This window comes from Pocillopora damicornis, chromosome 13 (assembly GCF_964200805.1).
Source record: "Pocillopora damicornis chromosome 13, jaPocDami1.2, whole genome shotgun sequence".
In the NCBI taxonomy this organism is placed as follows: Eukaryota; Metazoa; Cnidaria; class Anthozoa; order Scleractinia; family Pocilloporidae; genus Pocillopora; species Pocillopora damicornis.
The window spans coordinates 5,951,019-5,963,901 of NC_142682.1; the positions used below are offsets into that span (position 1 = coordinate 5,951,019).

The 12,883-nt window shown below is 40.0% G+C and overlaps 1 protein-coding gene and 1 long non-coding RNA gene across 2 annotated transcripts; one reads left to right on the top strand and one right to left on the bottom strand.

Moving 5' to 3' along the window:
• Positions 1–414: 414 nt before the first annotated feature.
• On the bottom strand, positions 415–11,912 carry LOC113686984 (uncharacterized). Its single transcript, XM_027204679.2, has 6 exons — positions 11,676–11,912; positions 5,553–6,462; positions 4,635–5,175; positions 3,929–4,125; positions 1,637–1,987; positions 415–1,103 (listed from the first exon to the last, which is right to left on the bottom strand). Exons 2-6 carry the CDS (start codon positions 6,455–6,457, stop codon positions 707–709), a joined length of 2,391 nt encoding a protein of 796 aa, XP_027060480.2. The 5' UTR covers positions 6,458–6,462; positions 11,676–11,912; the 3' UTR covers positions 415–706.
• Positions 11,913–11,924: 12 nt separating this feature from the next.
• LOC149035190 (uncharacterized) lies at positions 11,925–12,622 on the top strand. Its single transcript, XR_016182473.1, has 2 exons — positions 11,925–12,067; positions 12,190–12,622. It is a non-coding gene; the product is annotated as an uncharacterized LOC149035190 (long non-coding RNA).
• The last annotated feature ends 261 nt before the right edge of the window (positions 12,623–12,883 follow it).

Here is a 12,883-nt window from a genome sequence, read left to right on the forward strand (position 1 = left end):
TTAATGCATAGACAAAAGTATATAACTTGAGTTCCGCGTCTCAGCCGTTAAGGTGAGCACTCGGCTTGCGCATTCAGTTCTGTTTTCCTGTTGTATATCGCTGGCAATTATTATTTTGAATTGCTCCAGTAAAGTTTAAACGTCATTTTAAGTCATTTTACTTTATTTTAATAATCAGTGTAGGTTACTTTCGATCATTTTAGGTCAAGACATCGGTCAAGGTTATTTCAGGTCATTTTAGACATCACTCAAGGTCATTTGAGATCATATTTGGTCATTTTAGGCGATTCCTTGTTTTAGTAACTACATTAATTTGATGCTAATTATATTCGCATGCGAGCGGTTAGTTACGCGCGAATCGGGTGAGGAAGCCCAAGAGATGTATTAAACTCTGGAGCAAAGGACGACAGAACACCAAAGACAAGGATATTTAATTTCTATTTAACGTTTCTTGACGACTACAGTTAAGGATACGTTGTACAATACGTTGTTTTAAACGTTGTACAATATCAGGTCCACATAATGATAAAAAAAGAAATGAAGAAATCTTTCTGCTGTCTGAACAAGTCACCTCTATTTGCTATGGAACGATTTCCAATATTCCTAATCAATCAGTATTCAACAGACAAGCCAAACTTTTTTTTTTGCGTACATGTTTGGTTATTAATAGGTTGGCCACATATACTCACACTAGGTTGAGTAACAGTCACACCTCAAGGACATCGTGGTTATCCTTGAGAAATTCAGCAGCTTCCGCTTCAACGCATGCTCGGAAGCCTTCACGGTGATAGGCGGAGAACATTAAAGGCGTGAAGAATTGATTGGCTGTGCTGTGATTCGGGAACTTGTGGCAGAGGAGCTCAGATAAACCGCTCAAATAGGACTTTTTGTTACAACATGCACAACAACAGAAGGTCAACTTGTCGACTTCGTCTTCGTTCAGAAATGGACTATTCCCCCAGTCACGTGCGTCCAGATGGAAACCAAACTCTTCCCAGGTTTTGACCTCGCTCTTTTCACCTTTTCGCGGATCTCTTGGCCGAATGAACAAAATTTCGCCTTCACCAACTTTGTGGTCGTTTTCGTAGTATTCAACGTTAAATCTAGCGAGAAAAAAAAGAAACAATAGATTAAAAATTATTGTTTTGAAGCAAGAGATTATAAGCATGTTTGAATTTTAAGAGCTTCTAGCTTACATTGAATTCATGCCATTTAATTTATGTCGTGTAGAACGTCGTTCATCTTAAAAGAGAAAACGATGTAGTACTTTGACAAGATACAAAACTATGAAACAGGCAGTGATACACCAAGAAGGAAAAAAGATTAGCTGAAGATAACTGCAAATGGTGAACTCGGTCCAAGCTTCACACGATACACAAGCCTTGGCATGGATCCGATAACCAAGAATAGACTCGCTATCCCAAATCAATAGAAAAAAATGGGACCTCAATTCTCTCTTGCGCCAACTCAAGGTCGTATTTCCCCTCATTCCCACCTCCCACTCGAAAAACACCAGTGCTTTCCCTGATTGAGTGTAATCAGGTGTCGGTAGTCTTGTCAGGTGTCTTGTTTAAAGCGGCGCTCGACGACAAAGAAGAGGTGGCAGTAAATTACGGAAAGGATCATAAACATGTACCTGAAATGTCGTGGTTTTTTTTCATTTGGGTGCTGAAGCTTCACGAAATTCTCCAACAGGTCTGAAATGACGTCACGACCGCCCTGGCCAATAAACGAACAATTCAGGTCTCTACGAGCCAGCATCAGTGCTTTCAGTAGTTCTTCCCCATAATTCTTCTCATTGGAATAGTAACCACCATCCACCACAATAATTTTCTTGAGTTTCTTCTTTAACAATGGCAAAATAGCAAGATTTTCCACGTGGCCTCCATCGCTAAGTAGCATGATGGGAGGAGGCATGGGTCCGATGTTGTCAATGTTAAGGCCTTCTCTCACGAACTTCACAAAGGAAACGTGCACGATGAACCACCTAGGTTAAAAAACATAATATATATTTGTTTAAAGGGGGTAATTTTTCCAAAGAAACTGTGATGCTGCATCGGTGGTGGGTATTACAAGATGATTTGGTTTTGTCAACTAAGTTGATAATGTAAATGGGCCACCATAAAGAGATTTTTCGGTTCGAGCGTTAGCCCATCGTCAGAGCCAAATATATACATATAAAGAAGGACAGTATATATGAAAAATGGTCTTTTTCAAACTGTGAGTGACCGAGAATTTTACCACTCTCCGTGATTCGAGTGGGCTCAAGTCGTGTGACGATTTACAAAGTAACCACAATGATCATATATTTCATTTATAATTACAGAAAGCTTTCATTTCAATTAACTTCTGATCAGGATTAACCTGGTCACCATAATTGAGGAATGGACATTTTGGGTTTCTCCATCTTATCATTTAGAGTGACTCCAGTGGAGTGCCAAATGAATACAAGAATTTCTTTGGTTTTAATCAAAACCCCGCTCAGGTTAATTAAGGCCTAGGTCAAAAATGATTTTCGCCTCCAGTGCCCCCCCAGCAAGGTTCGCGAAATTCGCGTGGACTGCGCGAGTAACTATAGTTACTTGGAATCAAGATCGCGTAGTTCGTGAACGGCATCCGCCATTTTGAAGTGTCGGCTTTGCATTGGTTTTTCCCATCTTCGCTGGTGAATCCGACAATTTAGAGGAAGACATCAAAAGAAGATAATAACATTTTCTTTGCTATCTTCATTTCCTCAAAAAATGGCATGATATCGCTATCTTAAAGCCAAAGAGAACCCTTTTGAACCTACGAAGACTTCTAAACACCGCTCTCAACATGTTCATTGACTTCACTGCAAATACAATGCAACATGAATTTATAATATAGCGCTCATTTCTAGAGCTCAATAGCGTTTTGCAATGTTTGTAACTTATGCATAGAAAAAAGTACTATGTTTTGTAACAAATGCATAGAAAAAAGTTTCATTGTGGATATACCATTCAATTTTGAAATTAAATTTAGCTTGATAACTCCTCTATCATATCATGATGTGTATACTTATGGTGTCTATCAAAATTTAGGCTTTTGAATGCTTTGGAAACAATTTCTCCAAGAAGCAGATGAATTTACTTACAAAAGTAATCCCCCAAAGCAGTTGTTAGGTAAGTTTAGTTGCTTCTGAACACTCGCGCGTCAAAATAGCGGACACTAAGTTGAATACGTGACTGCGAGTTTTCAAAATTCCCACCTCTTAAACAGTTTTAATTTGTCTTTTTTCCAAATAAATAGGAACCTGTAGGATTACTTTCATTGACAGCGGTTGGAACCAGGTAAAGGCTAAGATGTTTTCGGGCGAAAACCATGATAGAGGAAGCAGCTTCGCAGAGACAAAACTTGATTTAATCTGCCTAGCACATCTCTCTTTTTTTTGGCAGTCATTCCAAGTGGGAAAACAATGAAAAACGTCTCAAATATTCATAGCCATAACTGCCTTATGTTTAGTGGTAGGAATTTGCTCAAGAAAGCAACCGACGAATTTGGCGCCTAAATTAACTGTTTTTGGCTGTTGAGAGCATCATATTACGCTGCCACAACTCAGTCCGAGAGAGATGATAGTGATACACATTTCTGCCAAGTATGAGAAAAATCCCTCACAAAATAGCTAAGTTATTCTCAATTTTGTGAAAAATATGGGTTAAAGGCAAGGTGACCCAGGCCTTAATTAACCTGAGTGGACCACCTTCTGAACCAAACAGCTAGGAAGACCAATGTTGTCCTGCTCATTTTTCCTGCCCTTGAGGCTGTTTGCATTGAGCAATTTACCACGAGCTCTCCCGTGCTCCTCCGGATATTTCCCATTGTTCAGATTGTTCAGGCATTTTTGAGTATTTAGGTGTGGGTCTATCCACACACCATCGTAAGATGCTTAGATTTATACAATCCTTACCTGGCTATCTTCTCCCATAAGTTTGGGTTCGGAGTTCCTGTATCAGCGAGAGCTCCAATACAAGCCAACATGAGATGAATTGCAAAGAATGTGAATACTCCTGCTTTAATTGACCACACATGTCCTCCGCGATAGTAAACCGCTGGTACAGCGATCAATGGAAGACCACGGAGAATGTTGATGAGAATTGGGAGGAGCTGTTGTAAAGAGAAAAAGATACATGCAGGCCTAAAGCATTAGTTAATGACAGAGTCAAGAAGGTTACCTTACTGTTACTCTGTTTAAACATGACATGTACTTGCAAAGGGAATATCATGCTTAGGGATCAGTCATTATTTATCAGGGGTTGGTAGATTTTGGTAGTGTCACAATAACGTTTACCAGATCTTCCCATAAGGCTCTATAACATTCTCTGACAGGCAATGTTTGTCCTTTATAATCAGTTGGCAACGACCGATCTCTCCACAGTCCCCCCTGAAAACCCTGTGATTCCATAAAAATCTTGCCTCCCCCCTAAGCTCCCCCCTCCTCTTCCGTCAGAGCAGCTGATCTCAACTGCACTGAGGTACGCAAAGCATGGTATTTCCTTGCCAAACGAATATCATGCTTAGAAAGAAACTCCCTGAGAAGACCATAACTCTCAGCAGTCCTTCAGTAGTTATTGTAAGATGTAACTTATCTGATCCCTGGTTGAGCAACCTCTTACCTTCATGAGCCATCCCTCCTTTTTAATTGCCTCGAGGTTGCTGATCACTGTGGCTCCCATTTCGAGTCCAAGAATCGTGGCAACGCGCAATTCCTTAAGGTTATCACCGTACCCGGAAATTGCTGCTGCAGACGTTGCCATGGCTTCTGACAACTCTATATCTCGAGGCCTCAGCCTATCCTTGAATGGATCGACAGTCGATGGACCTCGATCTAAGCGCTCTATTGTGGTAGGCGACATTGTCAGGAGATCATCATCCGTGTCAGAATCTGCCTCTTCCTTCCAGCTGTGGATGGTCATGTTTGATATATATTCAGGTTCTAGGCCTCTGAGATCTGCCAGGTTCAAAGATCTTTTCTTTACTGGCTCAATGTCATCCGCCAAAGACTTAAAGCTACCTCTCTGTTCTCTGTGACCAGAATCCCGCTTCTGTTTTCTCTTCAGACATGTCCACAAAGGGCAGAAAATCTCCTGGAGTATTTCCAGACATCCCTTGGTAGCTGAACTTTCCTTTGAGTAAAATGCCTTCTGAAGTCTCCATCTGCAAATGGTTAGAGTTAAAAGTGATTAAGTAAGTAATCATTCTGCGGATAAGGTAGACGCAGTTGCCTAATTGTTAGTGCGCTGAACTTCTGGAGATCGAGAGGTCTAGGTTCGAGACCTGGCCTGGTCAGTGTGGTGTGTTCTTGGGCAAAACACTGAACGCTCACAGTTTCTCTCTCCACACCGGAGTAAAAATTGGTATCAGCGAACTCTCAAGGAAGCTTGATAAAACTCTTGAGGGGGGGGGGGGAGGGGTAGTGATACTTCTAGTCATACTTAGATAGCCGGGTAAACTTTGGCTGGGAGGACCACTTGGCCGCAGTACCGACCTTACCTTTCTTTTCTGCGGATAAACGTTACCTTTTTTAGTCTTACCTGTTGAAGATATGGACGAGCCTCTTCCTTGATTGTGCCAGGTAGGGAACAAACCACATGATAAACCCAGAGGCAAAAAGCAGCCCATTAAACAGCCCATCAGAATACACAACACCAATAATCTTGGCTTTGTACACTTTCCAATAGATGATGTAAGAGTAGAGATAGATTAGAATGCCGTAGGACGTTTTGTCCCGCAACAGAGGTAGGACGAACCATAGTACCACACCAATCACTACAATGATCGCCCGACTCCACAGGGGGATTTTAATGAAAAAATCGTTGATTGCAAATGGGAGGAAAGTAAGAGAAAGAAGTAAGAAGGAAATTAGTGAGAAAAGTCCGAAATATTTAGACTTCCTTCTAGGTAACCATTGCGACAGAATGTAGGAGATGACAAATGATATGACCAGAACCGTAAACAGGGAAATCTTAGAGAAAATTACGCTTTCTGGACATGGAGTACGGGTTGGTGCAAACTGATCACATTCCACTTTGGCTCGAAGTAACTTTCCGAAAAGGTAATCGATGATGAAGGCAAGTGGAAATGCGTATGATCCATATATGACAATCGGTTCAATGAAGGTGACAGTAAGTACGAGGAGGATCATTACAATTGTATCAACGATTCCTTGACGTGGCTTCTCCCAGTTACAAAAGTAACCTGCTCTTTGTCGCATGTTGTCAAAGAACTCTTCATGCCATTCTTCGCTGTCCTCTGTTTTCTTCTCTTTTCTGTATTTCCAATCCAGAAAGGATGTGCCAGTGTAACCACCCCCTGACACGCAGCTCAGGTAGTCTACTTTTGCTTTATCCTTTAGCAGCCTGCGCAGGACTCCAGAGCATAGTGCCGCTGACCGAATGCCACCACCAGAAAAAGCCAAACCAGTTTTTTTAGATGTCATGTTGTCTGAAAGTGTACAAAGTTATTTTTAATAAACAAACGTATGAAAACATGCAAACATATGAAAATCATATGTGTACACTGCGGTTGAAGAAACGAATATAGAGTCGATCCTCGCAGTTATGAACACTACTGAACTTGTAGTTGAAATAAATTTCATCTACTAGTTCAGTAGTGTTCATAACTGCGAGGATCGATTCTGTATAAGTTATTTTTAGTTCCAAACATTAACAGAACCGTACCAGTTTTTAGATCCAAACATGTAGGATCTACGCTTAATACTTTTAAAACTAGTTTTACCCCCTCGTATTTTTAGAAAAAAATGTCCTCCCTCCTTAACAGATTTGCAGTTGACTGATTTACGTATGGCTCATCAAAAATATTGTTCTTTTGGGGTTAAATTTCACAAAACGAAGTACCTATTTGTATCAAGTCGTACGATGCCAAATATTGCTTTGGGTTATATGGAACGCTAACACTGTCTTAAGTGATTTCCCATCATTATATGCGGTGCATTGTTCATTATATGCGGTACATTTTGCATTATATGCGGTAAAGTTTTCATTACATGCAATGCTTTGTCCAACACATGTGGTGCTTTTTGCATTCTATGCAGTTCTTTTGTCGTTATGCAGTGCTTTCGTTATTATTTGTGGTGCTTTCGTCATTATATGTGGTACTTTGGTCATTATATGAGGTACTTGTTATATTATATGCGGTGCTTTTGTCATTATATGCGGTACATGCAGTACTTTCTTCATATTGTGGATGAGGTCGAGATTCGACGGGGAACTGGGTAAGAGCTTATAAAAACCTACAATGCAATGGGTTCCGAGAATCCGCCATTTTGTTTCCAGCGCTCGAACGGACATCATGGATTCAATTTTAAACCAGTTGAGCTCGGGAACCCTTTCAGAGAGCTTTTCTAATGAAAGGATAAACCCAGGAGTAGCATTATCTATGGAAGATAGCGATTTGGAGTGAACACAATTCGTGACCGTATTCGACTCAGAGAACTGTGCACAAACTATGTTGCTGCACCACATATAATATAAATATAAATAGTACCTCATATAAATAGTACATAAATATGAATATTAAGTAAATATAAGGAAATATAAAAAGTGCGTCATATACTGAGCAAAGCATACAATGACAAAAGCATCGCATGTAATGTAAAATATATTGGACAAAGCACTGCATTTAATGTAACGCTTATGATAGAAACTTCACCGCATACAATGCAAAAAGCATTGCATTTGATGCAAAATGCACCGCATATAATGAAAAAATTTTTTTTCAGGCCATATAATATACATGAAAAAATTACTCAGTTCTGACTGGTTAAGATAAATGCATTTTTCAGGTAATTCAATGCAGAAGAGGGTTAATTCAGTGCAAAGAAATAACAAATCAGACATTTTGATTGGTCAAAGACTCACAGATAACCAGTGAAATGCGAGCCTTGGATGTCGCAACATTTGGATACGCTGAAAATTTGCGAGCGAAACAATGGCTGGCGTTTTAAGTAGGTTTTCTTTTGCCACCGCAACAACAATACAGCAGCTGAAAAACAGCTCTAACAACGAAAACACTGTAAAAAGAACTGATTTTTGGTTTTCGGTTTGGAAAAAGTGGTGTTTAGAGAAGGGAATTGCCAAGGAAATCGAAAATTACGAGCCGACTCAGCTTAACACTTTGCTCGAGCAATTCTACGCCGAAGTAAAAAACAAACATGGTTTAACCTCGCAAACGACAATCCCATTTCATCGAAGGTGACTCGGACACAGACTGAACAATTCCTTAAACTGTTTAGCCGGACTTTGAACTTTTTTGCGCCTTAAAGATGTGAAAATATCATTGTTTATTTTTTTTTGAGAGGGCACGATAACGAATCTTGCAATCTGATTGGTTCCTTACCCGGTCAGTATTTTCCTATCTCTGCCCACGGGCCACGGTTACGCTTTCGTGAATCGCCAAGTACATCCCAACTTTCGTTGCCATTTTTCATAAATATATCTCGTTTTTCCGGCTGGGCAGTATTTTTAAGCAAACACTTCGGTCACTTCCTCAAGCTGATGAATAACTTATGAATCCTCCTTTTTCTCTCACTCAAATCACTTTGGTTGACAGAAAAATATTGCTTTCAGAATGAATTTGCATAAACAATAAATAGTGTCATTACGTTGGTTGGCAAGCGGCCTAAAACACGTCTGCAATTAATTTTAATCGTTCACAAAAAGTACCTAGAAAGTTAAAACGTGAAGTATTTGGTTACAGTTAAACTGAACGATGGAACTTTCATTCATTTAATACCTGAATATTCTCAAGCAATTTGTGCGCAGTGAAAGAGCGAGCGAAGTTTTAATTTAAGTTCTACAACAAATAAACGCTCTCGGTGAGTCTTTCCAAGTCCGTTCAATTTGAGCATTTGTACCGTAAATTGCACAACAGAAACTGAAGGAATTTTTTGAGAAAAGGCCGCACTAAATCCCCTTGTGTCTCGTTGGAGTGTGCCATTCGAATTTAGCTTTTGTGAAGGAAAGACCGGATTTACACACGCCATTCCAGCAAACAAACGGGCAAACTCTCACAACTTCAAAATAAAAAAATTTAATTTCCTCAGAATTACTTTCCTCGACGTTTACTTAATGTACAGAGGTAAATCTTCGTACATGAATGAATCGTCGATGAGAGTGAACAATACTTTCCGTTAGATCATTGACTATTTTTGAAGAAAACATTGTCGTGACAGTCCTTGCCAAACTAGTTCCGTTGTTTTTCAAATGTTCTTACGCTTTTTTTACTTACGCGCTCTCTAATTGACAGGTGTCAGATTGTGACAGATACTTGTAAAAGTAATGTTTCAAAGTTTGTTTGGAAGCCTTTTAATTATCGTTACGAAAATGAAAATGTTTCGCTGAGGCATCTCTCTTGAATTTGCGTCACCTCTATTTTAACTACCATTTACTCGCTCAAAAACTGTTTAGTTTATGGAAGATCTTACCGCATTTACAGCCCTGAATCATTCGGGTTCTTTCGGAAAGAATTTCGTCAAGTTTCAAAAAAATAAATATGTTATTTACCGGCTAAGGGTCGGTCCGTATGGTGAAAAACTGTGACCTCGGTCTTGTCTTACTCATGCTTACTTATTCCAAATTGCACTCGAAATCATGTGATTACGTATATTTATTTCAACCACTAGTTCAGTAGTGTTCATAACTGCGAGGATCACTGATATTCGTTTCTTCTACCACAATGCGTATATATGATTTAAATTTATTTACAATCACATGAGACAGTGTTGGCATTCCATAGGGTTAATACCTTCTCTTTTATTTGGCGAACACTAATTATCACAAGAAAGAATACAACACGAGTGCATTGTATATGGTCCGTGTTAGCCTTTTATCTGCTAGAAGTGTTTAATATGTAACTCCTCCCCATGATATCAATACTTTATCCGACAAACAGGAAATGAGAATACTAAGGCAGTGTTCACACTTGGTGCCCGGGCACTAGTACCCGGGCACCGGCACAAAATGGTGCTGTGTTCAGACACACGGTACCCAGTCTGAAGATATGTTCACATTCAATAAACAGAGCACACGCTCACTATTGAAATCTCGAGTGGGACAAGGAATTGTGGGTACGAAAACAAGTGGTTTGTGGGTAAAGTGCCAGGGCACCAACGAAAAATGTGTTCACACAAGGACTCAGTGCCCAGTTTAGTGCCCGAGTACAAGGTCGAGACCTTGTACTCGGGCACCGGCACCGTGCCCGAATTCTGGCGTGGGTACCAGGAAAAAAGGTGTGTTCACATTGGTGCCCGGCGTAGAATAGAACCCGGGCACGGTGCTCGGGCACCAAGTGTGAACACTGCCTAAGACTTATTGCTGGTTTTCAGTGTCACGCCATTTAAAATAGATCAAAATAAAAAATAAAAACCGTTCAATCGATTTAGTCTAGAATCTGGAAATAGAAAGAAGCTAGATATGTAAAGACTCTCGCCAAGATTCAGGTCACAGCAATTTTTCTTACGGAAGATATGAGGAGAAACGTTTTTCCCAAATTTATAGAGATTTGTATGGAGCCGCCATGCTGGTGCCCACCTAGATAGGCACCAACATGGCGGCCGGAAACCAGCAGAAACATCTGTCACTGAGTTTTGCTACAAAAGCGTGAATTTATCTCTCTAAGAACTCATAAACGTAACAATAATACTTTATTCTAATACAAGAACTGTTCAGATAGCTGAATTTCCCTAAATAAGTCACCTTTTAAACCAACATAACAGCTCTCTCGCTCGTCATGTAAAGGCCACGTCACGCAAAAGCTTAGAAATTCAAGAGTAGTCTATCACTAAACCAAGAACCCATTTGGAGTGAAAATTTGTCTGAATATTAGTTTTTAGCTGCTCTAATACATCATGAAAGTAAAATCTCAGGAGGATCAATAGTTCTGAAGTCTGAAATTTAGTGACGTCACGTGAAAACCAGCAATAGATGTTATCTTGATCTGACGCCAAATTCTTGTAATTAACTTACAAGAAAATGTGTAGCAGCTAGAGGGGAGAATTAACAATCAGATCTTGGAAATGAAAGGGTTAATCGAGTTTTTGTTTTCGGCACGGAAGACACCAATCGAAATTCCTTCTTCAAATTGTCGAAGACGGGAGAAAGTTTACCTTTGTCGACGGTGAACAAAGAGTAGAGACGTGAAATAAAATTTTAGCGCGCAATGCAGTCGTTGAGATATGGGATTTACTCAAACATAAAAGATAGACAACAGATATGGATCGTCTGTTCCAGAACACAATTTCTACAAAATTAAATCAATTCAAACTTCTCGGTGAGTGCGTCATAATTACCAAACGGAAATTGTGCACGTCATCAGCGCGCCTTTGTGCACGCGTTACTTTAGATAGCGACAAAATGCCGAATTTTAAAACTTATCGAAGGGAACCATCAGCGATGAGAGCCGAGAGATACAGTACTTTGCTTTCTTGTATCTAAAACAATTTCAGTTTTTTAAAAATTAAAGTCATGGCGACCAGATCAGGACACTGAGATGAATGCTTTCAATTTCTGTTAGCGCTGTTGATCTTGTGGAATTAACGGGTTTACGAGGATGGGTATTTTATGTGGAAAGGAAAAGGGAAAGAGCTTTGCATGATTTGAAAGTGCTTTTCCTGATAAATTAACCTGAATCATACATACCGTTCCTGTATTGGCAGACGTGATACTGTACCAACCAGCTTTCCAAACAACCGGGACTGACTCTGTTCACCGTTCGGAAATATATGCAAATATGTGGAAACGTTTGTCACTGACCGGACGCCAATGCGATAATATTCCGCATTCCAAATGAAAGGAGCAGTGACTGACAACACTCAAAGTAAATACTTCCTGTCATCGCTTTTTACATAGGCATCGAGTGTCGATCGCGTCCGTAACCTTTGGAAAAAAAAGCCTTGCCCTTAGTAACTTATTGATGCAAGTCTATGGCTTTAGAAACGAAAGGTATATGAGCGACACGGCTCACTGGACAAGGGGAAGAACGAGTGAGTAAGAAAACATCACGGGAAATCAAAATCACGAAAATTGAACTAGTAAGTAAATAAAAATCACGGAAGCTTTATCTCCATTTATTTAGGCATCGAGTATCTATCACGTTCCTGGGAAAAATTCCTTAACCCTTACTAAGTTTTTGATGCGCGTTTTATGGCTTTAGACGCAAAAGGAATACGAGAGACACAGCTCACTGAACGAGCGGAAGAACTGTGGCGTTTTCGAGTACCGTTACTTGTCGACAAACAAAAAGTTTGCGATCTCTCGCCAACTGCTTCAAGTTAGCAAGACGTGTTGCAGCTCACTACCTGGGCTTTCAAGTTCGTGCATGTAACAGAGTAGCGACACAGGAAAAAAAATAATGCTTAAAACTTTCCAAATAAGACTATCATAGATCTTACGATTAAGGCCCCGTAGAGGCTCGGTAGGCGCTACTTCACGGTCTTGAAAACAACTGGGACTGTTTACCGTGCATATTGCGAACGCACGAGGCCGTGTGTGTGTAAGCAGACATCAATTTGACAATTTTCTTCATTTTTGACAAGAAGAAGAAGAAGAAAAAGAAAAGGGAATTTGATAATAAAATGCATTTAAACAAGAATGAACTTCCCGTCTCGAATAGCGCGAGATAAATTGTTATGTTCCTCTTTACAGATTCCATCATCGGTCTGTTGTACTTGTTATCTTTTATTTTTGACTTATCCTCCTTCACTCCCCTTCCCCATTTCGATCAAGAATTCAACAAGCCATAGTTAATATTCACCAACGGTAAAAATGCTCGTGTTGATTCAGATGAAACACAGGCCGCAAACGCAGGGAACCAAAGGCTTCAACAAGAGATTATATTCAAATATCAC